Here is a 19,022-nt window from a genome sequence, read left to right as displayed (position 1 = left end):
ATGGCTTTCATTACAGCAATTATATGGTTAATCATTTAAGGTATTCAAGTGCACACTACAATTCACATGACAAACTTAAGATATTTTCATAAATTTAATCATAATGCCATAGGCAAATTAAGAACATAAGGTAGTAATAGCAATGCCAACCTGTTTGTAATCGAATTGTAACCTTGAATTGGCCGACCGGATCGAATTGAGCGGAAGTGACCTTGCTGCCGCCGGCTTTTCCTTCAGGGTTTCTCGGAATTCTCAGGGTTAGCCTCCAGGGTTTTCCGTCTGTGAGCGCGAGGGTTTGCTTGCTAGGGTTCTCCTTTCGTCCCTTTTTCGTTTTTTCTTCATTACTGAAGTGCTGGTATTTATAATGCTCTTTTTTGTGACCTAATGGGCTCAGAATGAAGCCCGAAATTTTCTGTTGTCTGTCAGCTTCGCTAGGCGAGCTGGTAGCGAACGCGTAGCGAACGTTCGCTAGGCGAGCGTGTAGCGAACGTTCGCTAGGCGAGCGTGTAGCGAACGCGTAGCGAACAGGCCAGTTTGGGCCATTTTCTGGATTGGGCCATTCGTGAGCTGGGCCTTCGTTCCTTTAAGATCAGTGTCATAAAAATGAGTCGGAGTGCCCTGAAAAATGTCTTAAAATATTAATGGGCAAATTTTGGGGTATGACAGTCCCGTACCCAAAGATATTCATAATGAGGATATGAATTCTCCCTCTCACGTCTTCTCTATTGCTTAAGGCTCATGGCACACAACTTGAATCATGATTCATAAGTGTTGATACCCCTTTGTTGTGCCTGAATAGTAGTCCAATATGTATGTAGTGTGAATTCCTTGTACTGACTTGAAGTCTTGAACTTGATTTGAATCTTGAGGTCTTGCGCTCCTGAGATCCAGTACAACTTGAACACAAGGGACTTGTCCTATCAAGTGATTAAGGGTCTTTTGATCACTTGAACATGCTTGAGGAATTGAGCATAATGCAAAGGATTTGGTTGATCAAAGTAAAATTTGATCAACACAACCAATAGGAATGAAACACATAAGTTGAATTATGTACACAAAAACCTAATGAATGATTAGTCAGATTATACCGATTGCATCTACACAAACTGTAAGCTAAGGGAACATGCATATCAGGAATTTTCTAAACCATAGGGGTAAACTAGTCATTATGCAAAAAATTGATTAATATGGAATTAACAATCAAAATTTAATTAAACTTAATTAGAACTAATTAATCCTAATTAAATTTAATATGATATTACATAATGAAAAATTAACCTAATATTAATTTTGATAAATCATTTTACACAATAAAGGTATAAGAAATCATAGATGAAATAATTAATCAAAATTAATTAAGCATAGTTGATAAAAAGATTACTGAAATTCACAGAGGCAGGGATTTGCATATTGAAGGAAGGTGTGAAAAGAAAGCTTAGGCCCCAAGCAGCAAACAGAACCAAGTCCATGAAATACTCAGCAACACAAAACGCTCAACAAAAGCATATGAACATGAACTCTTCTTACTTCATCGTTTCACGTTTCTTCACCCTCTCACATTCTCAATTCAAAATTCCACCACGAGCACACATGAACACTCAAATCCTTCTTGCTTCAACAATCAATTTCACGTTCGAGAAATCATGAGCAAGCCTGAATCCATATTTATGAGTCCTCATATTTAAATCGAAATCAACATCTAACCTCACCGAACCGGATCGTTTGTGCATGCGAAGTATGAGAAGAAAGGCGGACGAAGCAAGAAAGTAGAAGAAGACTTACCGGATTTGAATCAAATTGTTTGTGCACACAGAATCGGAGCTCCGACGCGGTGGCTTTTTTGCAATCAGCAAGTATATTCCTCTTCCCTTTGCTCTGCTTCTCCTCTTTCTGTCTGCAATTCTGTTATGCTCGCGTTGTTGAATCGAAAGAGAGGTTTGAAGAGTGAAAATGAAAATAAAAAGAATCAGAGTTGAATCAAAGAGTGAAATGAAAATTGAATAATGAAAAGAAAATCGAGAGCCTTCAGAACTTGCAGGGAAGTGTGTTTATATACAACCCTTGATTTAACTGAGTGAAAACTCTGTTAAATCTGAGAAGCTTAAGTTAGTTAACCGTTATAAATAGTTAGGTAGCAGTTTCAATTCAGTTAGTTGCTTATGATTCCATGTGCTGCGTTTCTGTTAATTATTGTGGACTCTCCAATTGTGCTATATTGAACGAATTGCAGGGTCTTATGCTTTTTGAATTTTATGTTATGTCCTATTGGAAAATGCAGGGTGTATTTGTTTTGCTTTTTCCTGCTATGTGTTATAAGTGCTTTGACATGGTGTTAGTTATGCTTGTTAAGAAAATATGGCTTGTGCTTGTTATTGAGTCGTGTTAATTGAATTTCACCAAGTCCTAGTGGTTATATTTTCTATAGGTTAAACTTGGATTAGAGTTTTTTCTGTCATGAGCTTTGCTGCTTGGAAAGTTTTATGTATGGTTCACCTTGAGTTGCTTGGACATGGCATGCGTGGAATTGAAGTGAAATTGGGATGTATCATGTATGGAATGGTTATGTATTAATTGTGTATTGATTGATATGTAGATTGTGTTATGGAATAAGATTAATACTTATGAATGTGTTTTATGGAATTGTTTATGTGGATGGATTTGAATGTGTATGAATTGTATTGAATGTTGTATGGAAAATGCATTGAATGGTTGGATTAATGTTGTGTTGGTTGTGTATGGAATTTGAATGAAGGATGCTATCTTTTTGAATGTTGAATCTATGGATTAATCTAGGTTATGAGTCAAATGGTAATGTTATGTTAGGTTGAATTGAGGTTATTTACTAATTGGCAGATGTTATATTAAAAACAATGAGTGTTAGAGTTTCAATTATTCATGAATTGTTAGGCTTGATTTTGAACAAAATGCTTGGTGATCTAATTGGTGTTGAATGTGTTTTATAGGTTTGTTTGGCATGGACACGTGGGGATTTTGTGATATCAAGACTTGAAGATCTAGATGATGACTTATGGACTTTAGGGAAGATGGTTGACTTTGGTCAACTAATTGACCAAAAAGTCAATAGTTGACCAAAATCAAATGTAGGTTAGAAATTAGGGTTTTCTTATTTGTTTTTATTTGTATGAACTTGTAAAATGACTTGTAATGTGGAAAGGCTTGAATGAAATAAAATTTGGTTTTAAATAAAACATGTTTTTCATGACCTTGTTCAAGTATACCTCCTTAAGCAAACATGAATGAGACTGATGAAGTGGACTAAAATACATGGATGGGTCAAGAATGAATCGCCTACATGAATCATAATGAATCAAGGACAAAAAATGGACCAAAATACCAATGTTCCAATGCAATCATGAACTATGAACAAAGACCTGGGAGTTTGAAAGTACCATATGCTTGGATGTTTAAACTAAGCCTTGAACTAGATGAAATCCAAAGCATTAGGAATGTAGGTCAAGTGAATGAATCTTATGCACCAAACAAGTTTAATGCGTGACATAATGATTAATAACCTCCTCCCCATGAATTAGGGTTTCAGTCAATCTCATGGTCAAAAGTTAGATCAAAATGGCACACAAGACCAGGCATCCCTAATTAGGGTTTCATGAAACACACCTTCTGATCAAAGTCTTCAAACAAAGCATGGAGCTCTACAAACACATCCTAACACATGGACCCCAAAATTAGGGTTTAGATACATAGATGAAAGCTCATGAGGTCAACGAATGGTAAAGTCAAGAATTAGGGTTTTAAATGCATAAATGAATATCATGATGTAGACTTCTTGAACCAAGGTCCCAAAGGTCAAGAAATTAGGGTTTGCCCCCATATGATGAGCAATTCTCCAAACCTTAAGCAAAACCCTATTTTTTATTAACCACAAGCTTTGAATCTATGATGCTTATTAGAAAGTGTTAACATGAACGAATGATGCACATGAATGAGGCATGAATGAGTACAGATGAATCTCAAGTTATAAGTTAGATGAAAAGTGAAAAGGGGAGAGCAAATTTTGGGGTATGACAAAGATGAGAGAGAAGGAAGCATTGAATTGAAAGAGAAGCAGAGAGATTCGTGTGTTTTGGATCGCATTCGAATTTGGAGATGAGATTGTCAAATTCAGAGAACACGTGAATACAATGGAGGAAAGTTCATTGCTCAAGTTACTGAGTGTCTTGCGTTTTGGATTCAGAACTTTGACCTAGATCTGTTTTGATACGTGTGTCATATCCCAAATTTGTCATACCTTTAATTGCATTGTCTTTTTCAATTCATTTTCATCTGCATCAACATGACCATTTCATCTGATCATGTGTTACCCTCAGTTTAAGAAAAAAACATTTCATTTTGCATAGTAGTTTGTTATTGAGTCTCATATGCCTTTCATTAGTCAAATGTAATAGAAATATACATGTACTTAAAGGACATAATAGAGGGAAAAGTCAACAATTAACATGTTTATCTGTTATTTTCACCTTCGGTGTCATATCATCTCATTTTTATTTTAATCCATAGTTTCATTTTAGATAACCATTTTTTTGTTATAATTTTCATTATCATCTCATTTTTATTTTAATCCATACTTTCATTTTAGATAACTATTTTATTGTTATAATTTTCATTATCATCTCATTTTTTAATCCATACTTTCATTTTAGATAATCATATTATTATTATTATTATTATTATTATTATTATTATTTTCATTATCATCTCATTTTTATCCATATCTCCATTTTAGATAATCATATTATTACTATAATTTTCATTATCATCTTATTTTTATATATCCCTCTCTATCTCATTTCATTTCTTTTCCAAATTAATTAAAACATTTTTATCTCATTGTAATTCTTTTCTTTTATCTCATTTAAAAAAACATAAATATATCATCTCATTATCCTAAATGAATATTTTGTCTTTTTCTTTTATTATTTTTATTTTTTATTTTTCATAATCTTCTTTTTAAAATAAAAATTATTATTACATTAAAAAAGTGTTCTTTATTTTTGGCATCATGTAGCATCAGTAGAGATAACAAACATGTGTATCAGTAACCTCAGGCATTTGCATCAGTAAATTATGTGGTTTGGTCATTGACTGTGAAATTGTTGGGCGAATGCGAGTTCACTCGAAGAACACCCATCGGTGTTCATCAAGGTTCGTGTAGAAACATCAATAGATCTTTCTTTCTTGGTGGTTGATATTGTTTTTTATGTTTATGGTTCAAAATCAAGAAAGAGAAAAGAAAAGTGTTGGAATTGATGGTTTAAGAGGGAGGGGTATTGGAGGTTTAAGAGAGAGAATGTTTGGAATCCCTTCTGCTGAGTTTACACAATCGAAAATTATCTATGAAGTATTGAAAATCGGATTTCAGCATTGATGGTGATGTTTCCTCTTCTGCGGTCTGGCAGCATGCACGTTTTGGCTCTCTCCCATTTATGAATTGATTGCATTTGATAATGGGGCATTGAATGTTGAGAGTAGACCAAGGATCCCTAAGAACATATGGCTGGTCTTTTCTGGTGTAGATGAGGCAGCCACCCCATTACATTTTATTTTTAGTGTTTTGCTAGGTTTTGTTTGGGGGATGGGTTTGAGCCTTGGGCCTTAGAATCCATCAAAAGAAGCGAAAACTTTATTTTATACCTCTATATTTATTCATGTATCTCTACATTTTATAAAAAGTATCAATTTTACCTTTATATATTTTTAATTAATTTATTATTTTATTTTTAAATATTTTTTAAATTTTATTTTGCGTAGCGGAAGAGTTTGCAAAAGAGTTTCGGTAGTATTTTTAAACTTTTTTTGTGTGTACCAGAAGACTTTGCAAAATAGTTCCGGTACACAAAAATTGACTACCGGGACTCTTTTGTAAAGTCTTCCGGTATAAAAAAAAATTAAAAAAATGAGTATCGCAACTCTTTTACAAAGTCTTCCGATACACAAAAATTGATTATCAGAACTCTTTTCCAAAGTCTTCCGGTACACAAAAAAATTTAAAAAAATGCTTGAAAAAGACTACCGGAACTCTTTTGCAAAGTCTTTTGGTACACAAAAAAATATTTTAAAAAATACTTGAAAAATGAATACCGAAACTCTTTTGCAAAGTCTTTTGGTACACAAAAATTGACTATCGAAACTCTTTAGCAAAGTCTTCCGGTATACAAAAAAAATATTAAAAAAATGTTTGAAAAATGACTACCGGAACTCTTTTGTAAAGTCTTACAGTACACAATTTGTTTTAAAAAAATAAAAATAAAAATAAAATAATAAATTAATTAAAAATATATAAGGATAAAATTGATATTTTTATGAAATGTAGGGGTGTAGGGATAAATGTAGGGGTGTAGGGATAAATGTAGGGGTATAGGGATAAATGTAGGGGTATGAGGTAAAACTTTCCAAAGAAGCATATCATATTCCAATTTGTTTTTTTTTAATCTACAATCCACTATCATTATCATATTGTTAATTAATTAATTATAAATGGGTTTCGTTAGTTAATTAGGATAATTTACTTTTAATTAATTTAGTTAAATAATGAGATTATCGATACTAGTTAATTAAAATAATTAAATTTAATAAACCTAGATGTCATATCCTGAATTTTTTTCCACTTAGTTCATCTGCATTTCATCCATCTGCATCTTAATATGTGAATTAATTTCTTCTAACCATTTTGTCTGATCATAAAGTTTTGATTTCAAGCATAAGTCAAGATTAATGGTTAAAGATTAAAGACCACTTTGGTTGATTTGTTTGTTTTGACCCGTCCATACACCCCTCCATTTATTACATGACCATATTCGGCATTGGTGTTGAATTTTACATAATCTTTATTAGATTGTTTACTTAAAGTTTTTTGTGAACTTTCATTAGGTTTATAGTTGATTTTAATCAATTAGAACCATATCACTATTCATTCATGCACACACCTATCATACACCATGTCATTCATACATTTGTTTTTCCATACATTGTTCGATCATACATGTTCATAATTGTCATTTCTCTTGCATTGTAGTAGGTACTTGTTAGTATGGAAGCTTAGAAAATTAATTTGTATTTGCATTAAAGGTTTAGCTTTGATTATTTAGGGTTATGTCTTTCCATTCCATTTCAAAGAATAAATTAGGTTCTAATTGGTTTTGTCTTGATTTTGTTCTTAATTATTAGGTTCTAGCAAGAAGTTTTTTTTTTATAAATTATAAATATTAGGATAATAAAGTGAATTGTGTGAATTGGATAACAATTCAAGAATTTGAAAAGAGATAAAATAAATTTGTTTTACATTGAAATTCAATGATAATTACATTTGTGTATATTAAAGAAATTAAACAAATCACAAAAAAACATGTCCAAGTGTGGAGGACCCTTCAAGCTTGCTATTTTGATATGACTATGTTGTGTCATGCGTGAGACCATTTGGGTCTTTTCTCATCAACCTTAGTACTAACATGGATAGGCCTGACTTTGAGCAAAGGTTTTGTCCTATTGCAATAGAAAAATAATGTCAAATTAGCATGAATTGAGAAATAATACAAAGGCAAAAAAACCAAGCAGAAAAGCGAATAACAATGTATTATATTTTAAGACACAACATGAGTTTACACTAAAATGTTAAGGCATTGCTTGTCCTCTTAGAAAGTGTATTAAAACTCACTACCAATTGCATAATTTTGATAGCAAGAACCAGAATCCATACCTCTGTGCAAACCCTAAAAAATCACAATATAAAAGGGAGAGGTTTTCATAAATGAGAAAGGAGGAGGTAGCCATTATCATAAAAATCTCAGTAGTAAAACATCCAAAAAACAAAGTAAACAAAAGGAGGGGAGAAACTACCACATAACAATTCAAAAATCCAGCATATAACAGATAGCAATTTCGTTCAAAAAAAAGGAAAGAAGAAGATTTATAAAAACGGAAGCAAGGTTGAGACGTTCTTACCTGACAGATCCAAATCCAAATCCAGTTTCACTTCTTTCAACTTAGGTACCATTTAGATTTCGCCTCTTTACCCGACTTCGATTTATTGTTGAGCCTTTTCTTTACCTTTGTCTTGTTCAATTTAACAAGAGTTGTTTCAAAATCATAGCTTGGGCCTTACTGTTCACGGTCATTTTGTTGATTTAAACTTGCTTACCCAATTTTGTGTGTTTGATGTTCAAAATTTTTGAGCCTAGAGGTGCCGCTTCTAGCTTCAATAGAAGTTTTTTTCTTCGAGTACGATTGAATTTTCATTTGAGAGTTCATGAATAGAGGAACGTGGTTTTATATGTGGGTTCCGATTTGGGGTATTTGATACACCATGAACATGAAATATGGGTTTAGATTTACTGTTTGAGATTGGAAAGAGAGGAAGTGTGAGAAAGGGGAGGGGCGGCCGCATTTCTGCTGCAAGAAGAAGCAGTCATGTGAACTTGTTTAGGGTTTTTCTTTCCCTCTTTTGAATGTTAAAGCCGAGCCGAGTTTGGAAGGATCTGACCCGCTCCAAGCCCATGATGTCCGCTCATTAGGGCCTAACCTTTTTTAATTTTAAAAACTTTCGATTAGTTTTGTTATATGTATTATTGAAACATATTTAATTTCCAACTAGTCACCCATTGTCGGGTGATTGAGGCATTCACTACTACCCACCATGCCATGGGTTCGATCATTGGTGATGACATATCTTAGTTTTATTTGCTTTTATTTTTATACTTGTCATTTTATTGTGTATTTTACTATATAACTTCTTACGATTTTCTTTACTATTTTGCACCTTTTATATTTAGTCCTATTTTTTTCAATACTTGTTAATTTTACTACTTTCGATTAAATTTTTAAGTGTGTTGTGAATATAACTTATTGTCTTTTTTTATTATTCACTCGGCGTACTCTTGGGTCTTCTTACAATGAGATTTTAAGCAACATAAACTTAACTTTAAATAATTTCAAACCTTTGTACATTAATCATTTTAATTTAATTTCAAGATATTTTCATGATTAAAGTTGGAAGGAAAAGATTATTTGGGTGAAAGGTCCAGTCGTAGTCCCGAGTGCTAGGTCAAAGTTATAAGAGCTTGTAACCCATAAGTGTTCGTTTTCCCTCAAAAACACTTGTAAATATTCAAGACATTTTCATGATTAAAATTGGAAGAAAAAGATTACCTGGGTGAAAGGTCCAGATATAGTCCCGGGTATTAGACCCAAGTTGTAAGAACTTTCAAGCTCAAAAATACATTCAACCAACCAAACTCTTTTCTTTTCCATCGTGCGATTGATCAGAAAAACCTTTTTATAAACGAAAGACATCTTGTCTTAAGATGATGAAAGTAATGCTTCATCCACAACTGTTAAGTTGAGATAAGTTACGTTTATCCGAATGTTGATTTATAAATCCATTCGATGTGATGTATACGTCTACTCCTCATCTGTTTTGGGTAAAACAATGTTTCTCATCGATTAATACAAGATATATTTTTGCTAAAATCGACTAACAAACAAACATTTGCTATCCAGAACTATGTGTACCTTGAGTTATCTATTGAGATACGTAAGAGCAGGATTATGAAATCTTGTCAGGCCCATTAAAAAAACTTAGGTTTAGCTCCCCTTCGTTAAAAAAATCAAAAAACATCTCCTCTTTTATTTTATCCTATTATTCTTTCCCTCGTAATAACTTGAGAAGCCTAACATTTCTAAACTAACACTAATGCGTACAATTAACCTAATGGTTCCCATTGAGTACAATGGACGTGAGGGATGCTAATACCTTCCCCTTGCGTAATCGACTCCCGAACCCTGATTTGGTTGCGATGACCATAATCATTGTCGTTCTTTATTGAGTTTTATAGATATTCCCCCCTTTCCTTTTTTAGAAATAAATGAAGTTCTATGGCGACTCTGTTCAGTCCATCTTGCGAGGGTGCGATTGCACTTCGTGAGCGTCGTGTTCTTATTTTTTCGAGGTGCGACAGATGACGACTCTGTTGGGGAATGGAAATTATTCCCTAAGTGAGTCAAGCATAGTTAGGTTGTTTGTGTGCCTTTGTTTGTTTACTTGTGTGGCTTTTCTTTATTGCTTTTGCTATCTTTATTATCATATTGATATAATTTGTTGTATTGGTTCCATTATGCTTTAGTACTTGGATACTCTGATTGCAAACCTTATGGGAAAGACATTTTACCCGATTATCGAGTAAAAACATAAGATAGGACAAGGTTGAGTAGTACGGGTCCGCGTGATGAATTTATCGTTGGGTCAATACGAGAACCTCACTTAAAGTAGATCCCAGGGAGGATGTATTCGCCCGACAAGTAAGTTGTTGTAAGCTTCGATATTTTCATTAGGATTCATGACTCTAAGGACCATTTGTAGAACCTTAATCCTTTGGCCAACTAGGAAAGATGGTTGCATAGTGTGGGTCCGTGAGATGAATTTCTCTTTGGGTCGACGCGAGAACCTTACTTATAGTAGATTCTTTAGATGAAGTTGATGCCCGACAAGTAAGTTTCCATAGGCAGCAAACATTCTAATGGATCCATGACTCTAGGAACATTTTTGAAACCCTAGACCGTACCTGGTGAGAACCATGTTCCATACGAAGCAATCAGATTTATCCATACCTCGAGCCTATGAACTTATACAAAAAAATGCATCACATTCATCCATAAACATTGCATCAACATCACAAAAAGCAAACTCTTAGTTGTCTCATATTTGTTTCAGGAATTGAGAACTTGAAAATGACAACTCCAAGAAGAAACACTTTCTCACTCAAGTACAAGGAACCCAAGCTTGACAGTTTGCATGGATTGATCTCTAACTTGACTCTAAATAAGCGTGATAACTTCGGAAAAGACTATGGGAAAATTTTGAACCTTCTGATTAAGAAAGTTTACTATGGGATTATCAACTCTCTGTCACAATATTATGATCCGCCTCTGCGTTGTTTCACATTTGTTGATTTCCAACTAGCTCCTACTTTTGAAGAAGTTGAGAGAATTGCGGGTCTAAAGTTGGAAGATTTTAATCCATTTCCAAAGCTTGAAGAGGAAGTGGGCCCAAAGAAGTTAGCCTTATCCCTAAGTATTGATGTCCCAACTGTTCTAGCCAATTGGATCGAGAAAGGGGGTTTCAAAGGTTTTGCCATGAGGTTCTTGGAAGAATTGGCTCTAAAATTCAAGAAAGAAGGAAATTGGGAGGAATTCTATGTTGTGTTGGCTTTGTTGATCCATGGGATTATGCTCTTCCTAAACATTGAAAAGTTTGTTGATCATGTAGCCGTAGAAGTCTTCCTCTCCGGAAATCTTTTACCATTTCTCTTAGATGACATTTACCATGCCCTTCATGCTCGACATCAAAATAGGGGTGGAACTTTGTTATGTTATGCTTCTTTGCTTTATACTTGGTTCATGCAACATATGTCGGAAAAGGCCCTTTTGTAGCAAAAGAGCTTAAATATCCTCAAAGACCAACTTCTCTCACTACAAGTTCCATCAGATGGTACGTCAGAGAATGGGAAACCCTAGACATCATTGTCAGGTGTGGGGAATTTACTAATGTACCATTGTTAGGAACTAAGGGTTGTATCAATTACAACCCTATGTTATCTCGAATGCAACACGACTAGTCCATGGATGGTCCTCCTGAAGCAAAAGACTTACAACCATTTGTGCTCTTTGACATCCAAGCAAGTAATTCTGATGTAAGAACAATCCGAAAAGTTTGGTTAAAGATTGTTAGAAAGGGTAAAGAATTTGGAAAAAGGAATACTCTTGTCAAAGAACCTTACACTCGATGGGTGAAAGAGAGAGTCGAAGTACTCCATTTTCCATTCATCTTTGATGCTTCAGCTTTCCCTAAAGTTCCTAAGCCAAAACCTATACTTCTTGAGGACATGGAGAAACTGAATGCTAAGGTTAAATAGCTCGAATTGGAGAATACTGAGTTACGAGATAAGATAAACCGAGCTGTGTTGGAAAATCAAAATCTGAAGGATGAACGTAAGGGGAAAGCCAAGGAACTTGAGGATAGTAACAAGAGAGCTAGGTTATTGGAAGACCAGAAGGATGATCTTGATCATATCCTTATAGGTTCTACATCAGTGCTTTTGACCAGAAAGGAAGAGCTCAAAAAAGCTGAATATAGAATTCATGAGTTAGGAAGGATGTTGGATAGGTCTCTTATGGAAAAGAAGGAAATTAAGCTCGACTTTGAAGCATTGGAAAAACTAATTGTGGATTTATAGTCACAAAAGAAATGTTTAGTGTTCCATTTTGCGTAACAAATAGTACAGCTAGATTAGCCGTGCAGGTGACATGTTAAGTCATCATTTTCTACAAATTAATGTGAAGAATAAACGTTGAATTATCAAAATTGAAATAATACATTAAGTTTTTCTCATTAAATAATATCATAAGTTAAAGTTCTTTTTCTTTATTTTCAACTTTAATGTAAGTTGTGGTAACAATAAAAGTTTTTTGAGCAACCGCCCGATCTCTTTCAACCTTTCTACCATGAAACGTTGTATCATTCTTAGAGAGAAATATAAATCATATATTCTCAAATTAGATGTTATATTTTACCCATATTAGAGTTCGTTTGGATCTTCGTTGAAATATTTTAAAATTGCAGTGCAATGTTACAAAAACACACATTGTTGCTTCAAAACATCATGTTAAAAGTTTTTTATTTCTTTCTAATAAAAAACATGCACCACACATTTTGTTTTAATTTTTAAAATAAAATCAAATTTAATGCGTCTTTTATTTCTTTTTCTTCGTTTGTGTGTAAGTATGTTATGTTACTCTTATATGTGCATTTTTGTGCTATTGTTTTTTTATAGAACAAATTAGATATATTTATTTCGACAACTTGTTTTTTTGAAACAGTTTTTCACAAGATTGAAGAATATGAATACAAGGATAAACATTATGATTGACTAGAGATATAGTAAATTGCTATTGTATATATATATATATCATTGGTAAACTTTCCTTAGTAAAGAGTTGTATCTTTTTAGGAATATTCAATTGTTCAAATATAAAGTGCTTACTTCAATCTCGTTAAAAAAAATATCTCAAAAAATCAAATGAATAGCTCGTTAATTAGGAAAAATATTCAACTAGAATTTCATCCATAGAAAGAACCATTTCTTTGTAAAAAAAACTATATGTGATATCATATACATCCTACAATGTTAATTATTCTAAAAAACAACATTAGAAACGTTCGAATTCAAAATGTTACATTCTCTGACAAAACAAGTATTAACTCGAAATGAAAATTCTTCTTGAACATCATTCTAAATCTCACTGAGTTGGTTTGGAAGTAATAAAGACACTCATAACATGTAACATATTTTATTTGACTTAATCGGACGTGAAAACGCCAATGAGAACTAGATGACCCTCACAAGTCTCACGATAACGTGTTGGTTGATTAAAATAATTTCATTTTCCAATTCACCCTTACAGACCTTAACTTTTTGGATGTGAAGTGACATGAGGGTTAAGTTTATGTTCACGACCTCAAACAAAAACAAGCCTACGTCTCAATTATGAACTCCACGAATTGTTAGTTCACCCCAACAAACCATGTAGATTTGGATAAATATTTCTAAAGCATCTCAACCTCAAGGATAAATAAAAAACCATAACAGTCACTCTTTCACTATCATGGTATGTATCCCCCCAGAGGTATAAAATTTGAATTGGCTACCTTCTCATCTTATAAATCGACATACAAAGAACAATTATTTTACATCCCTTTTAATCTAAATTTTAATTTAACTAAACATGCACGTCTACCATTGAACGAGGTCTCTCTATTTTAAATAAGAAAAAAAATTATATATGTCTCATACATAACATGTCTCTCGAATGAAAATCATATCTTATAGTATAGCTCGAGCAAGAAACCAACATGATATAATAAAAAAATATATTATATATTTACCACTGTAAACTATAATTTTTAATATAACATAATAAAATATTTTCGTTTGCATGATTAAAATATATAATTGCATGTTTTAAGTTATCAATGGAAAATCCATTATCTTTTCTTGACTGCAATGGTAAAATAGTTTCTATCATGAGCATTTTGAAAAATATTATAAGAATTTTAAAAATACACAATATATTAACAAAATCTCCCAAAATAGTTTATAATAAATAGTGAGGTGTTTAGTTTTTAATATATGACATGTTTTTCTTTACATTGCATGTTTAAGGTTAAGGTATTGACAAAAAAATTTTAATAATAAATAATTACATTTAATTTTAATGTATCTTATTTTTTATTTATATAGAGAAAAGTTTTAATAAAAATCAGTTCAATTTGTGGAGACAACTACTATTTTTTTCATGAAAGTAAAATTAAAATTAAAAGATATTTTTAAGGAGCTATTTTCTTTGTCGAGGGTTAGAGTCTATATATAGTCATGTATATATAACTTTCATTTCAGGTCCATATGAAATACATGATATGATTATATATTATGGTGTTTATATCCAACTCATTTATCATACATATATATGTTTTTAGTTTATCCTAAACCACTGTTTGTAACCCTGAACAACTTGTTATTAATATTTTAGAATTACCTATCCATTACTCTAGATAAGTTATTCTAACAAATTCAAATTAACTAATTTAGATACATGCGATGAGCCTAATTTTGTTATTCACTAGCTGTCTGTACACTTTTGTGCAGTATTCGTTTGTGTCATTCATTATTTTCATTACTAAAATTAGAAATTAATAATTGTATTTGAATAAATAAAGTTAAATGTTTGAAGATTTCTACGACATTTAACTCTTATTTGGTGAGTTTTTATTCACTTCATGTGTGTCTTTTGGTTGTGACCAACTCATGTAACATATTTTTGTGTGAAGAAAAATCTAATTTAGAATATTGATTAGATAGTTCAACACTATTTTTGGGAACAACCAAACTACATTTTCCTATATATTTCATTTTCTGAGTTATAGTATTTCGATAACCAAGACGGGAGAATCATACATGTTTACAATGGGTTCATTATCCTGTTATAACATTATCTTAATGAGTATAATTATGTTGCACTCATGTTTTGCCATAGAGGTTTCTTATGATTCAAAAGCTCTCATTATCAATGGAGAAAGACGTCTTATTTTTTCAGGTGCAATCCATTATCCAAGAAGCACCGTGGAGATGTGGCCTGACCTTATTCAAAAGGCCAAAGATGGTGGCCTTGATGCCATTGAAACTTATATATTTTGGGATCGTCACGAACCTGTTCAACGTGAATATAATTTCTCAGGAAATTTGGATTTTGTCAAATTTTTCAAGCTTATCCAAGAAGCTGGACTATATGCCATTATGAGGATTGGTCCTTATGCATGTGCGGAATGGAACTACGGAGGGATCCCAGTGTGGCTTCACAATATTCCTGGGATTGAGTTAAGGACAGATAATATGGTTTACAAGAACGAAATGCAAATTTTTACGACAAAGATCGTGAATGTGGCAAAGGAAGCAAATTTATTTGCATCACAAGGAGGTCCCATTCTTCTAGCTCAAATTGAGAATGAATATGGAGATATCATGTGGAATTACAAAGATGCAGGGAAGACATACGTTAAATGGTGTGCTCAGATGGCTCTAGCACAAAACATTGGGGTTCCATGGATCATGTGTCAGCAACCTGATGCTCCTCAACCTATCATCAATACTTGCAATGGATACTATTGTCATAATTTTAAACCCAATAACCCAAAAAGTCCTAAAATGTTCACTGAAAACTGGATTGGTTGGTTCCAAAAATGGGGTGAAAAGGTTCCCCATAGAAGTGCTGAAGATTCAGCTTTCTCAGTTGCACGCTTTTTCCAAAATGGAGGTGTATTAAACAACTACTACATGTACCATGGAGGAACCAACTTTGGCCGCACAGCAGGTGGACCATATATCACAACATCTTATGACTATGATGCACCAATTGACGAGTATGGGAATTTGAATCAACCAAAATGGGGACATCTTAAGCAACTTCATGCAGCAATTAAATTGGGTGAAAATGTTCTTACAAATTATACATCAATAAATGATAAGGATCTGGGAAATGGAATCACACTTACAACATACTCTAATTCCAATGGCGCAAGATTTTGTTTCCTGAGCAATAATGACACTAGCAAAGATGCAAATGTTGACTTACAAAATGATGGTAAATACTTTATTCCTGCCTGGTCCGTCACCATTCTTAATGGATGCAACAAAGAAATTTTCAATACAGCAAAGGTTAACAGTCAAACCTCAATAATGGTGAAAAGGAGTGGTGATAATAGTTCTAATGGACTCACATGGAAATGGAAAATGGAGCCAAAGAAAGACACCTTGAATGGAAAGGGAAATATTAAAGCACACGAGCTTTTGGAGCAGAAGGAACTAACCTTGGATGCTAGTGACTATTTATGGTACATGACTAGTGTTGACATCAATGACACTTCAATTTGGAGTAATGCGACTCTCAGTGTGAATACTATGGGCCATACACTTCATGGTTATGTTAATAGGAAGTATATAGGATACCAATTTAGCCAATGGGGAAATAAATTCACTTATGAAACGAAAGTTTCTTTGAAGAATGGAACAAACATTATAACTTTGCTTAGTGCCACCGTCGGGCTTGCAAATTATGGTGCATGGTTTGACGAGATAAAAACGGGCATTTCAGGTGGCACTGTTCAATTGATTGGAAAAAATAATGTTACTATGGATTTGTCAACTAACCTTTGGTCTTATAAGGTTGGTTTGAATGGTGAGAGGAAACGTTTATATGATTTGCAATCACATGTCGGTGTGTCATGGAACACTAATTCACCTAATATTCCTATTGGGAAACCTATGACTTGGTATAAGGCAGAGTTTAAAGCTCCAGTTGGAACAAACCCTATTGTGGTGGACTTCCAAGGCCTAGGTAAAGGACATGCTTGGGTGAATGGACATAGCATTGGTCGTTATTGGCCTTCTTGGGTTACAACTACAAATGGATGCAGTGACACGTGCAATTATCGTGGAAAATATGTAAAGGAAAAGTGCAACACCAATTGTGGAGGTCCATCACAAAGGTGGTATCATGTGCCAAGGTCATTCTTGAATGATAACATGAACACATTGGTTTTATTTGAAGAAATAGGTGGTAATCCTCAAAATGTTCAGTTCCAAACGGTGACAATAGGAACTATTTGTGCTAATGTATATGAAGGCTCACAACTAGAACTATCATTCCAAAATGGACAAGTAATTTCACAAATCCAGTTTGCTAGCTTTGGAAATCCACAAGGTCAATGTGGTTCTTTTAAGAAAGGCTCTTGGGAAGCTACAGATAGTCAATCTGTTGTGGAAGCTGCATGCATAGGAAAAACTAATTGTGGATTTATAGTCACAAAAGAAATGTTTAGTGTTCCATTTGGCGTAACAAATAGTACAACTAGATTAGCCGTGCAGGTGACATGTTAAGTCATCCTTTTCTACAAATTAATGTGAAAAATAAACGTTGAAATATCAAAATAGAAATAATACATTAAGTTTGTCTCATTAAATAATATCATAAGTTAAACTTGTTTTTCGTTATTTTCAAGTTTAATATAAGTTGTTAACAATAAAAGTTTTTCGAGCAACCGCCCGATCTCTTTCAACCTTTCTACCATGAAACGTTGTATCATTCTTAGAGAGATATATAAATCATATATTCTCAAATTAGATGTTATATTTCACCCATATTAGAGTTCTTTTGGATCTTCATTGAAATTTTTTAAAACTGCAGTGCAATGTTACAAAAACACATATTGTTGCTTCAAAACATCATGTTAAAAGTTTTTTATTTCTTTCTAATAAAAAACTTGCACCACACATTTTGTTTTAATTTTTAAAATAAATCAAATTTGATGCATCTTTTATTTCTTTTTCTTCGTTTGTGTGTAAGTATGTTATGTTCCTCTTATATGTGTATTTTTGTACTAATGTTTTTTTATAGAACAAATTAGATATATTTATTTGCACAACTAGTTTTTTTGAAACAGTTTTCACAAGATTGAAGAATATGAATACAAGGATAAACATAATGATTGACTAGAGATATACTAAATTCCTATTATATATATATATATATATATATATATATATATATATATATATATATATATATATATATATATATATCATTGGTAGACTTTCCTTAGTAAAGAGTTGTATCTTTTTAGGAATATTCAATTGTTCAAATATAAAGTGCTTACTTCAATCTCGTTAAAAAAAATATCTCAAAAAACCAAATGAATAGCTCGTTAATTAGGAAAAATATTCAACTAGAATTTCATCCATAGAAAGAACCATTTCTTTGTAAAAAAAACTATATGTGATATCATATACATCCTACAATGTTAATTATTCTAAAAAACAACATTAGAAACGTTCGAATTCAAAATGTTACATTCTCTGACAAAACAAGTATTAACTCGAAATCAAAATTCTTCTTGAACATCATTCTAAATCTCACTGAGTTGGTTTGGAAGTAATAAAGAACTCATAACATGTAACATATTTTATTTGACTTAATCGGACGTGAAAACGCTAATGAGAACTAGATGACCCTCACAAGTCTCACGATAACGTGTTGGTTGATTAAAATAATTTCATTTTCCAATTCACCCTTACAGACCTTAACTTTTTGGATGTGAAGTGACATGAGGGTTAAGTTTATGTTCACGACCTCAAACAAAAACAAGCCTACGTCTCAATTATGAACTCCACGAATTGTTAGTTCAGCCCAACAAACCATGTAGATTTGGATAAATATTTCTAAAGCATCTCAACCTCAAGGATAAATAGAAAACCATAACAGTCACTCTTTCACTATCATGGTATGTATCCCCCCAGAGGTATAAAATTTGAATTGGCTACCTTCTCATCTTATAAATCGACATACAAAGAACAATTATTTTACATCCCTTTTAATCTAAATTT

The 19,022-nt window shown here is 32.8% G+C and overlaps 2 protein-coding genes and 1 long non-coding RNA gene across 3 annotated transcripts; all 3 read left to right on the top strand.

Moving 5' to 3' along the window:
• Positions 1–1,428: 1,428 nt before the first annotated feature.
• Positions 1,429–3,236, top strand: LOC127082857 (uncharacterized). The gene is made up of 2 exons (XR_007788231.1): positions 1,429–1,853; positions 2,964–3,236. It is a non-coding gene; the product is annotated as an uncharacterized LOC127082857 (long non-coding RNA).
• Positions 3,237–10,758: 7,522 nt separating this feature from the next.
• Positions 10,759–11,460, top strand: LOC127081535 (uncharacterized). The gene has a single exon (XM_051021784.1). The coding sequence runs from the start codon at positions 10,759–10,761 to the stop codon at positions 11,458–11,460; it is 702 nt and encodes a 233-aa protein (XP_050877741.1).
• A 3,590-nt stretch (positions 11,461–15,050) lies between these two features.
• LOC127081534 (beta-galactosidase-like) lies at positions 15,051–17,519 on the top strand. Its single transcript, XM_051021783.1, has one exon. It carries the CDS (start codon positions 15,051–15,053, stop codon positions 17,517–17,519), a length of 2,469 nt encoding a protein of 822 aa, XP_050877740.1.
• The last annotated feature ends 1,503 nt before the right edge of the window (positions 17,520–19,022 follow it).

The sequence above is a fragment of the Lathyrus oleraceus genome, chromosome 5 (assembly GCF_024323335.1).
Source record: "Lathyrus oleraceus cultivar Zhongwan6 chromosome 5, CAAS_Psat_ZW6_1.0, whole genome shotgun sequence".
NCBI lineage: Eukaryota > Viridiplantae > Streptophyta > Magnoliopsida > Fabales > Fabaceae > Lathyrus > Lathyrus oleraceus.
Note: the sequence above shows the minus strand (reverse complement) of the source record. Positions and strands in the feature narration are given on the sequence as shown.

Coding starts and splice junctions, on each gene's coding strand:
- LOC127081535 (XM_051021784.1), top strand. CDS start 10,759: ATGACAACTCCAAGAAGAAACACTTTCTCACTCAAGTACAAGGAACCC.
- LOC127081534 (XM_051021783.1), top strand. CDS start 15,051: ATGGGTTCATTATCCTGTTATAACATTATCTTAATGAGTATAATTATG.